At 36.8% G+C, this 11,519-nt stretch overlaps 1 protein-coding gene across 2 annotated transcripts; it reads right to left on the bottom strand.

The window, feature by feature from the left end:
* Positions 1 to 3,175: 3,175 nt before the first annotated feature.
* Positions 3,176 to 8,356, bottom strand: LOC134851130 (phytanoyl-CoA dioxygenase domain-containing protein 1 homolog). Of its 2 annotated transcripts, none has more exons than XM_063867074.1 (6): positions 8,150 to 8,356; positions 6,895 to 7,062; positions 6,207 to 6,320; positions 5,529 to 5,671; positions 4,250 to 4,601; positions 3,176 to 3,591 (listed from the first exon to the last, which is right to left on the bottom strand). In XM_063867074.1, exons 2-6 carry the CDS (start codon positions 7,027 to 7,029, stop codon positions 3,412 to 3,414), a joined length of 924 nt encoding a protein of 307 aa, XP_063723144.1. In that variant the 5' UTR covers positions 7,030 to 7,062; positions 8,150 to 8,356; the 3' UTR covers positions 3,176 to 3,411. The 2 variants fall into 2 exon arrangements, with proteins under 2 accessions (XP_063723144.1, XP_063723143.1); XM_063867073.1 differs by having other exon boundaries at positions 6,895 to 7,054.
* Between the last annotated feature and the right edge of the window lie 3,163 nt (positions 8,357 to 11,519).

Below are 11,519 nucleotides of genomic sequence, written 5' to 3'. Positions count from 1 at the left end.
TCTCATCGAAAACCTCTCGAAGCTCGAGTGAAAGTGCTTCAATATGCTAAGTACCGACTCTGTCTCGTCCATACCTGACGTCTTTTTTCGCTACCTTGATTAAATGGAAAAACATAAGATTTCTCTCACGTAAAATAAACGAGTCTTGATTCGAGCTGCAACAATTTATTCTGTAAATTTTCACCAACTTTCAAAGAATAGTCGTAAACATACTTTTACCTAAAGATTGAAGGATAGGATTTTAACTGTTCTCGAGAAGAAACATTGAGCGGTTGGATGAAAAAATGATTAGTTTTTTCTGATCTACCATTTTATTTGATACAGTTTCCATTGCTTGTTTTTTATCCGGATCAAATTTAATATATTCTTATTATCAGCTTTAAATAAGTCACAAGGAATCAGTTCTGCGATTTCATAAGAATGCCATAAAACTTATTAAATGAATAATGTTGTATTGAAAGCATTTCCTTCATATTTGACACTGTGCACTGAAAAAGAATGGCAATTATATATCAATGAGTGTGATATTATTTGTTTTCAGGCATTGTTTGGACAAGGAAGCAATTTACGGAAACATTTCTCGATTAACTTTTAAGGGATTAGACTGTTATAAGGTATCCAGTTTCAAATGATCAACCCTTAAGTTTTCTAAAGGCGCCTTTGGCGCCATATATGCTAATTTTGAGGGGTAGCGTGTGCCAAAACATCGCAATGCTTTGGTCAAAACTTTCCGAAAAGTGCCTGAAAACGTTATTTTTTCTACAAAGTTTTGCCTTCGGCGCAAAAAATTTGGTCAACACAGTCTTTATAGTGATTTGGGAATCATAAAAAGTAGACAAAAACTAATTGGAAATCTTGATCCGCCCGTGCCTAGAATAGGTGCAGTACAATGGGTTTAATAACAGAAAGCGTCTTGCACTGTTTTGGATATCAAATTCCCACTATTTTAGTAAGGGCGGTAGCTGCTGCAAAATAATTCAAATGATTAAGAAAAATGTTTTGCTTAAAAGCTAAAACGTATCAATTTGATTTTGTCATGCCTGTGGTTGAAACTTTTGAAAAAGAACCAGCAAAAACTTTGAAGTTGTACGCTAGGAGTCTATTGGCCCAAGCATTTGAAAATATTTAAAGATTGGCTGCTTTTTTAGGTTTATATACTTGTGATATCCTATGTGACTAACTTAATAAAAATAAATTATAATTCCAAACATTTAAATTGATCTATTTTTGTTAATAGCTTTTCTCGAAGTTCCGCTGAGATCAACGTAATATGTTTTTTGGTCTCACTGATTCAGCTGTATACCAAAGTTTTGAACTTCAGTGACCTTGGACAAAATAATAGGACAAAAAAATTATATATCACTCAAGGTTACGTTACTGCTAGTGCAATAGCAGTACCACATACCCCCTCGGTTCAGAAAAAACTTTAGTTTTATGTAAATAATTTAGTAATAACAAAAAGAGGTTGATACTCAGTTTTAACAGTTTAATTTTCAATTGCAACTTCTGCTTGTCATATTCGTCTTTCTCAATTAATCTTCATTTGTTTCATTTCTCCAACTGGAGTTCCAGTCTGCTACCTCATCTTGTGTCGCGTTCGCGTATCCAGGTTTTCCGTCGTAAGAGATGTCTTTCTAGTAGTCCCAGTCGCATTTCGATTGGTCGGTCATTTCTTGTCTTCAAATGTGTCAGTCGCCTCCGATATTCCTGTAATGCCGCCTTTAAGAGTGTACCACCTGAGAATTACTCTTCCGATCTCTCCCGTATCGAGTGTTCTACTGAATCAAAGAAAAGTTGACGTTCCTTGCTCTTTGTTTGTCGGGAGCTTGTCCTGACACCTGTGTCCTCCATGCTTGAAACGTCAGATGCGCCTATTGGGGGGTCGCATCGCTCACAATTCTCTCCTGTGGGTTAATTCTTCCCTCGAATTTCGTCCGCCACTTTCTGGAACCCTCTTTTAAGGATTTGGTTGGCCAAGTTTTCCCATTCGGCTGGCGCTAAGTCAAGATTTCGGAAGGTGTCTAGTGTGTCCTATGGTTTAGTAGACAAATCCACTTTCTTCAGTTTTCTCCCTTTTCGCTGTTTCCGGGAGGTGAGCTTGATTGTGACGTCTTTTCTTTTTCGTTTTCCGCCTCCTCTGATACTGGTTCGTTGGCTGCCGTTGCAGCTTTTTCTCTTCTGCTTTGTTGGACAGTCTTCTTTTTCTCGGAATTCCTCACAACAACCTCTTCTTGGGTCTTTGGGTCGCTTGATGAGCTTGGTCCACTCTTGTTTGGTTTGGCCCGTTTCACCGCCAAATTGAGTCCTTTTCCTGCTTCTGTATTTTTATATGTAACTTTTGTCTGGCTGTGTTGGAATCTTTCCTTGGAGAACAATGAATCTGCTTGCTCTGACTGCAGCTGCAGCTCCTCTTCTGAATCGCTATCTTCTAGTCTCTCCTGTGAGCTGATTTTTTTGTAGTTCTTTCCTTGGCTCGGCTGGTGGGCTGTTGCTCGAGCCTTGTGCTGGTTCTTAATAAAATTTATTTTGGCATCTGCGATATCATTTTTCGGGTAGATTGATCCTCCGGACTTTTTTTATTGACTCGGATTCCGAAGCGATTTTCCCCTTTAGGGGTTTTGTCATGGCTTGTACGCTTTTTCTTAGGTCGCCCATTTAGATTATCATCTTTTTCGGTGAAGGCAATTTCTTCTCCTTGTCCTCAATGAAACCGCTTTCCCAGGAGTAGATCATCTCCTTTCTGAGTTCCGGGTTGGATTGTCTTGCTGTGGCTATAATCCGCCTGATAAGGTTTTTTGCGGTGTCTCTGCGCTCCTCATTCCATCTAGCGTTCGCTTGCAATAGATCCTTTGAAAATTTTCAGTTCCCATTGTGAATTATTGGCAATATTGCGCGAATACTACTTTGTTTTGGGGCGATACATGAGTGAACTTTGACAGTTTGTTCATAAAACTTATGACGCCGCGCTTGAGGAGTTTATAATTGCTTAACAATCAGCATCGCATTTCTAAGTGACTAATTTTGTGGTTTTTTTCTGTTAATTTGAATTAAATTACTTGTTTATTGAGGGTGAGTTAAAACAGTATTAAAAAAGTTTTCAGCAGTTGTTATTTTTCATTTTCGGCCCTTGTTGTACTGCCCCTTTGGCAAATCTCAAAATATGAAAAACCAGGTCGTTTTTAAATCTTTGAATTGCAATTTAATGTGTTTTAATTCTGATCTTGATACAGCACTACTTCAATTTTTTCAGCTGAGTAATTACAAAGACCTGAAATCTTTTCATGATCTATATTCAAATTTGGTTTAAAAAAATTAAAAATCAATTTTATCATAGTTCGATCACAAATTTTGGAAGTTTTGGATCAACCGTACAGTTCGGGGTGATTGTACGGTTGATCCCAATTTTTCGCATCATTTAGTTTCTTTGTGTAGTTTTGAGTCGTCGTAGAGCATTGAAAATGATCCAGGGCTGGCCTGGTTTTGGAGCCAATTCAGTTTCGACCATTGTGTGTTGTATGTTTCGGTCACGTGGAAAGTGAATGCGTCACGTGGTTTGTCTGAAGCATTCCTCTCACTCTTGTGGAGCACCGCCTGAACAGCAAAAAAGATTAAAAAAAACAAAAACTTTTCAAAAACGGCTAGCGACGAAAGTCAAAATTTGTTTGAAAAAAATCACGCCATCACGCGGGCATAAATTCCGTCATTTTCATTGAAAGTTGGAACAAAAATCCCGTTAATTAGTTTTAAGTTTTGATACCTTCTTTGAAACTGCGTAGCTAGACTAGACATACTTAACCAATCGAATAGATAAGCCTTAATTATATCCGTGTTACTTATCAATAATGATTAGTCTATGTTCTCTCGCTTTCTCAGTTTTCACACACATTTGAACTAACTTTCAAATTATTGCCGAAAAGTTTTCAAATTTTGTCGCGATAATTTTCAGACTACATATTTCGCCCAATACTCAGACTTTTGCTTTTAATTTCTAGACAATGTCGCTAAGAATTTTCAACCCGTGTCACGACTAGTTTTCAGACTGAAACGCGCCAAATTTTCAGACTAAGAACGCAATTATTTTTCAGACTATGAATCCCGACCGAAACTTTGCCCGCGACTATGAGACCTGTCCCGAATGAATTTTCGATCGCTGAATTGGAGTGACTTTGAAAGTCGGTGAAAAAAAATGGACCTCGACAAAGGGTCATCAATTCATTCCGCTGCATTGAAAAGAAAGTAAATTGGGAACCTTATGAATTAGCACCAAATCCCCTGCTTTCATCTCCACGGGGACTAAGTTCAACTCTTCTTCGGAGGGTGGGGGCTGGGTGTGACGTAACTTCATCACCGTCTCACCCGATGACTCATCTGTCGTCCTTTCGAAGAAAGATGTGATCTCTCTAGTGCGATGCGATCCGGGTTCGAACCACAGACAACCGTTTTCAATTGTGGCATTTTCAAGTGGTGTCCAGAGTCCGAGTAAATTTCCGGTTGTCATAAGGAATGTGCCATCCGTATGAGGCCTAACAGCCCCTCCCACTTTCGCCCTTTTGAAGATGTACATGCTTTGACAGATACATGGTCTCACAAATCCGAGACTCCTGGAAACAAAACAACTATCAAGTCGGATTTTGTATTTTGAAACAGAAAGTGCACAAAATAACAAAAAGTTTAGCCAAAAGTTTGGTCTGAGACGTTTGTTTCGTGGTTCCCTAAGAAGATAATACTGACTTTTCAACGTTAGTTTTGTCCAAATTTGTGGTGGATTTACGAGCGAACATCACCCCTCCCCTCCCCTCCTCCTTCCCTCCCTCCCTCCCTCCCTCCTTCCCTTTCCTTCCCTTCAAGAGTTCAGCCCTCTAACCATCAATTCGCCTCCCTTACGATGGGAACGGCCACGGCGAAATGAATTACCCGCCCCTCCACCAAAACAGAACCCAATAAAAATTATTCCTCTGCCCACCGAAAGATTCGCCCTTTTGGTATTATTTTACGACATCCCATTTTGTGCCGACCGAGTTTACCTAAAGGTTCGACCTTTGAGGAGGGAGCTCACGCCCCATAACTTTGGGCATGACTTTGAGCTCATTTCAAAACCTTCCACAAACCATCCCCCCCCCCCCCCCCAAAACCCCGCTGCGCCCAAATCTAGATCCCCGCCTGGCCTAAATGGAAAGTTTAGTATAAGCCTCAAAAGCCTCAATTGACATGAAAAACTCTTGAATGGTGGTCACGCCCGCACCTAGTGCTCATATTTTAAACACTATGTTTTTTTCTAATATAGTCTAACCCAATGAAATTAAGTTACAATGGCGTCGAATTCTACTTCAAAAAATTGTTTGGTTGGCTAACTGTGAGCTTTAATAGTGTTAAATATTTTCCTGTCACAAAGGGGAATTCATAAAAAACGCAAAATTTGTACATGCCTAATCGTTGGTTTATGCTTATATGGCCCAAAGTTACTTACTAGAACCATAAGAGGGGAGGGTTGGAGCCTGGAATCGTTATCAAGACCCCGAAACTCTAACCTGAGCAGTTCCTTTGTCTTCTCATGCTGCAGGGAGGCGCGTTTGAAGGCAGTGCTGTGCCAGTGGAGTGCATGGCCCACTTTGTTCAGAGGTGCTTTCTCTCTGCTCAGTCGTCTCCCAGTAAACGAGCGGGGAGGGGGTTCCTAATTGAAATGTAATTTCTGTTTCATCCACCTACCTTTAGATTTACTTTCTTTTACCAAATTGATCCGCGCGTTCATACGGAAACAGAGGGCAGGAACCATGGAACAATCAGAGGCAAAATCACAAAAATATAACAAATGGTACATATATCGCAATTTCAAAACAAAGTTTTGAGTGTTCTGGGTCAGAAAAGAAATTTATCATGGTTGTTTTGCGGCAACTATCTAAATAATCCATGACTAAAAAATAATTAAAATACTATGCGGGTTTAATGCCAGTCTTGTCAATCATCCCGGCTGTGCGCAGTAAGATTAGTTAGTGCACAAATTGATTTCAGTTGGTTTTTAACAAAAAAAGTTTGTCCAAATCATATTTGGTTCTTTTTTCTTTCGAAAATATCTTCTTGGTTTTATTACTAACTTATCTTAATATCTTATTGAGCAGCTACCAACTTAAATTTTTTCTACTTGATAGACTAACCCAAAATGATCAGTATCGCAAACAAAACAAATAGCTCAAACAAAAATTGGAGACCTTAACGTCCTCGTAGAAGAAGCGCACTTTATCCCCACTCTCTAAGAAGTATTTGTCAGAATTTTGTTTTCCATCCTCAACCTCCGCATTGAAAACACCAGACATACTGCACAGCTGAAACAACAAAATCGCATATTCAACTTTAAAAACGAGTCAATTTGATTTAAGCGGAATTTTTTAAAAATCTTTGATTGATTTTAAAAGTTCTTTTCGCAAGTCGGGACTCTTCTTTTCCGAGATCCCCGAAAGCACATATATTTATTCAAAACTTACTTTCTAAGTGAGTGTCTTCAAAACTTACTTGGCTAGGTTTCCAAGTTTTTTAATAAAAATGATTACCTTTTTTTACGTCGACCGAAAGGATTTTCCGAGCTCTTTTGAAAGACAATAAAGACCCTACTACCCTACTATAAAAAATGTTCTGCGCCGGTAGGTAGAAAATGATACCAAAAGGGTGAAAAAATTGTACCAATACAGGGGTCAAATCTTGTAATGGGAGTTAGGTAGAGAAAGTCGAACACCCCCCCCCCCCCCCTCCTCCTCCTCCCCCAAATCCACCCCTGAGAGGAATGGCTAATTTTTTATTCCTCAAGGGGGCGTGCGTTACCTAGTTCGACCAGCCCTGGTAGTATGAACAGATTTTTCACTAGAAATGAAGTGATTGGAGCTTAGCTTGTTTTCTACTAGCCTGGTCCATAGATCCCTCGAGTATCCATGCCATCTCCTTCTTCAACTTGTCCACTTCCTCTGGCGTGTAGTACTGTTCCACCACTAAGTACCCATCACTCTCGAACTGCTCAATCTGGCTAGCACTCAACGCCATCTTGTTCGAACTCACTCAATAACAGCTAAAACACTAGACTTTTAATAATTTTTCAGCCCTATAACTAATCTGCTTTTCAGCCCAAAAGTTTAACTTAGGGCACATCCCTAGCGCCAGAAAAGTTGAAATTTATGGGTGCGTGGCGTAAACAATGCTAAAACATCACTTCTGGCGTATTTCTCAAACCTTGCTCACAGGTTGAAATTGTTTGAAAAAGTTCTCTAACTGTGTCAAGAGAGCATTTTGATTTTTTTTTCACGAAAATATAACTCTACTAACAACAAATTTGCTACTGAGATAGGCTCAAAAACGAGGTTCAAATATGTGTTTAAGTCCCAAAAACATAAAAATCCGAAGCATTATTGACGATACTTTTCATTAACAAATTCTAGTTGTTCCGACCGTTGCACCACAAAGAACCATGTGACTGGTGTGAATAATGTATCATGTTAAAGCCCTTCCAGTCGTAATTCGAAATTTAAAAATTTCAAAAAAAATTTCCCAGTGTCGAGAAACACCGGTTTGAAATTTTAGATTTTTCGTCTTATTTCGAGCAAGTAAAGCCGCCAGCAAGCAGGCCTAATTAGGCTTAATTTAAGCCGTTTTTTAGTTTTACCCGAGAAAAGTTTTTGGGACTCAAAAACTTCATAAATTCAGAAAATTTCTGCTAAAACAAAATTAAAAAATTGTGATTTTTTTTTCATTTCATACAATTTTTTTGTTTGTTTTTCCAATTTGTCTATGGCTGTCGATTACGCCCAAGTTCTAGTTTTGAGTTTAAATCCTTTTATCACACCACGCAGTAAAAACGATTGATTTGAAAGAAAAACTGTCTGTTTGTTTTTAAAGACTATGGTCTGAACATTTCGTGCATCCTTGTTTCAATATGCTTTCATCTCAATTTATCTGGCTACCAATTTGACCAAAACTTTTAAAATCTTCCATTTGAGATAAAACCTCGCCCAAGAAACGAGGCATCGTCTTTCGCAAAAACCATGTGTTCTCACGTAGTTTTAGGATTAACTGGACAAGATTACCTTCGAAAAAGAGTGAAATAAATTTTGACGTATAAAAGTGGTTTAGCTGCATTTTGCAGCTTTGGGTAGATTGGATGACTTACCTTCAAGAAGGCCGTGTTCAGGAGATGTTGTTCAGTCAGCAGGCAGGATAAGGTTAATATTAGCGATTGACTGGATTAATATATGTGAATGACACCAAATTGGATAGTCTAGTGTTTGAGATCCGATTAAGAACTGTTTGCGATTGAGAATGCTTCAGCTAAACTTGACCGGAGTCTAAAAACGATCAAATGAATTGTTTTAGTTCAAATCGACACCTCAAAATAAAACAAGTCTAAAGGTCAACCGAGATAAGGATCACGAGGCATGTGATTCAAAGGTGTGTGTCGCTACAGGCACTAGGCCGCTAAATTCAATTTTTCTTGGTATAGTTAATGCCACATTGATAAAGAATCTGATAGAATTTAATTAAACGAAAACTCCCCATTCGGACGTCATTAATCGCTAGTTTCTACATGTAAAAACTATGTCCAAATACCTAGATATCCTAAAGTGCTCTAATTTTTGACTGATTAAATTGCTCAATGTTACCGATATTGCCAAAATTTTGGGATTGGCTGGAAATTTTTAGCGATAGAAAGTTACCAGAAGCTCATTCATACGAAAAGATAGCCGGTTGCTGAGTAATTTATACAGCATGTTCCGACCACACTGATTTAAGAAAAATAATTCAGAAGTAAATATAAGATAAAAAAAAACGAAAACAAAAGCTTTTTAACACTGAATATGCGCCATAGTTCCTTCCGGTCACTTTCTGGTCGCAACAACAACAGCAAAAATACTCCGTAGTTACACACGACTCAGAGTTTTTATGGCAAAAGACTCAACCATCAAATGAATTTTTTTCTTAGAAGAGGGAAAAAAGATTGGCCTAAAGTACATTTTTTGAACAAAAACAGAAACAAATTTTTTTAAAAATTGTAAGGCGTCGCGTGGGATGTGATAAATGAGCTTTTGCAGCCACGCTTTTTTTATGAACCTGACTGAATTTTTGTGCTACTCAGACTAACTTAACACCAGGGTACCCGCATCCAAGTTTAGGCGTAAATAATCGATTATAACGGATTATTTTGATGATTTTTTGACAATTATAATCGATTATAAGTACCAAAATTAGGTCCTTAAGGATTTATAGGTGATTATAATCGTAATATTTTCCAGGAGATTATAATCTCTTATAATAGATTATAACTGATTATAGTTCTTACTAAAAACCCTTAAAATCAATTATAATCGATTATAATCTCTTATATTGCCGGAATTTTCCTATATTCGAATTGTATCTTATGGGTTATTATTTTTGTGTCAATAAAAAAATCTCTAAAAGAGAGATCTCTTGAACACTTTGGTTCATCTGAACACAAAGTTTTACCACGAAACAAAAGTTTCATAGAGATCCTTTCATATGAGTGAAAAGGTTCTCGCGGTAGATGAAAAAAAAATTTTCCGAATCAATCATGAAATGAATTCAATTTGCTGATGTTTTGGTGTTTAGAAAAGCTTAAAATTTGCATCACAAAACAACTCTTATGAGTCTAATGGGTCTAACTCTAATTTTTTCTCATTTTTCATAGGAACCAACGTCCACAAAAAGCATAAAAAGTAAGCAATTTAGATGCAACTTCGAACACAAAAATGGACAAACAAAAAGGATTTTTGGATTTTTGGATTTTTGTGCAAAACTAACGAAGTAGAAATTTGAATAAAAATAATGGAATATAATCAATTATAATCGATTATAATTGTATCGAAAAATGGACGAATAAATAATCGATTATAATGGATTTTTGTGCAAAACTAACGAAGTAGAAATTTGAATAAAAATAATGGAATATAATCAATTATAATCGATTATAATTGTATCGAAAAATGGACGAATAAATAATCGATTATGATCGATTATAATGGATTATAATTAATTGTAATTTGATTTGAAAAAAAAAAGATTATAATCAATTATTAATTGATCAAAAATGGATTGTTTCTCAATTTTAGTGAGACTGGTAATAAAATCGTAAAGTATAATCGATTATTAACGCTTGAAACTGGATGCGGGTAATCAGAAAATTAAGCGAACCTAATACAAATATTTCAAGCAAACTAAACATTGGAACAGCTCAATTTGATTTGCGATGTGAGTATAGTGTGACAAACTTTTCAAAAATGAAAATTTAAGCAATTAAAATTGATTTCAATAGCTTCCAACTTTTTGCAAAAACGTTTTATAGTATTATGATCTCCAAAACATGTTAAAATGAATAAATTTAAGTTTTTTTGTCATTATCAATAAAATTTGCTTGCTGCTTGAGTTGGTCCTCACCTCAACAAGCTATTCAAATATTTAATTGAAATTTTACGGATTAACTCAAAACGGAGCGTAAATATTTTTTAATCAGCCAAATGATTAAACTAACTAGAATCATTGATTAAAAATTTTTAATCCAGTATTCAAAAGTTCAACCTCTGCAAAAAGTTCAAGACCGTTTTATCCACAAGGGAAAGTACTAAGAGGAAGTTCAGCCCTTCACGGAGAAAGGCAGTTGTGTCCATCAGCTAAAACAGTACTTTTCATTCCTTTTTTCAGCCCTAAAAGCAATCTAATTTTCAACCCTAAAGTTTAACCTAGGGCACATCCCTAGCGCTACAGAAATCGAAATTTATGGGTGCGTTGCGTAAAAAGTGCCAAAAAAAACCCTTCTGGCGTATTTCTTAAAGCTTGCTCGCAGGTTGAAATTGGCTGAAAAGTTCTCTTACTGAGTCAAGAGAGCATTTTGAAAATTTTTTCACGAAAAATTTAACTCTCCTCACAAAAAGTTTACTCCCGAGATAGGATCAAAAACGATGTTCACTTTTGTGTTTCAGTCCCAAAAACATGAAAATCCGGAGCATTATTGTCGATGCTTTTGATTAATGAATTCTAGTTGTTCCGACCAATGAAAATGTGAGAAAACTTTGTATACGGGTGTGTTTTAATTTTATTCTGGGGAAATCAGAAAAGTAAGCAGCCTTAACGGAGCCTTAAAATTATTTTCAATCAACCAAATAATTAACCTAACTTGAATTATTCAGTCGATGTTTATAAATTTTCAATCCAGCTTCTTTAAAGTTCAACCTCTGCGAAAAGTTCAAGAGTAGGACCTTTTGTCCTCAAGAGAAAGGGGAAAGAGGAAAATCCTGCACTTCACGGAGAAATGCTGTTAGGTCCATAACAAGGATGTAACGGGGACGTAATCATTTCACGTTCTAATTTTTCAGACACAGTAAAACGTTGGCAAAAGAATTAAGTTTTAATAGCAGGCACTTTAAAAGAAACTAGGAGGTGATTCAAATTGAATTTTTGAGCTGAAGCTGGTTGAAAAATGCTGAGTTTCTCAACAAAATTATTCGTTTGTTGAATTTTTGAAAACATAA

The sequence above is a fragment of the Symsagittifera roscoffensis genome, chromosome 7, assembly GCF_963678635.1.
Source record: "Symsagittifera roscoffensis chromosome 7, txSymRosc1.1, whole genome shotgun sequence".
In the NCBI taxonomy this organism is placed as follows: Eukaryota; Metazoa; Xenacoelomorpha; order Acoela; family Convolutidae; genus Symsagittifera; species Symsagittifera roscoffensis.
The sequence above is the reverse complement of the archived record's forward strand: the minus strand, read 5'-3'. Positions and strand labels throughout refer to the sequence as shown.

Bases quoted from the DNA above. Each gene is read 5' to 3' on its own strand.
- LOC134851130 (XM_063867074.1), bottom strand. From the start codon at position 7,029: ATGGCGTTGAGTGCTAGCCAGATTGAGCAGTTCGAGAGTGATGGGTAC. The intron at 6,321-6,894 runs GCTAGTAGAAAA...TTGTTGTTTCAG, and splicing joins TCGAGGGATCTATGGACCAG to CTGTGCAGTATGTCTGGTGT. The intron at 5,672-6,206 runs GTCTCCAATTTT...CATTTCAATTAG, and splicing joins TCTTCTACGAGGACGTTAAG to GAACCCCCTCCCCGCTCGTT.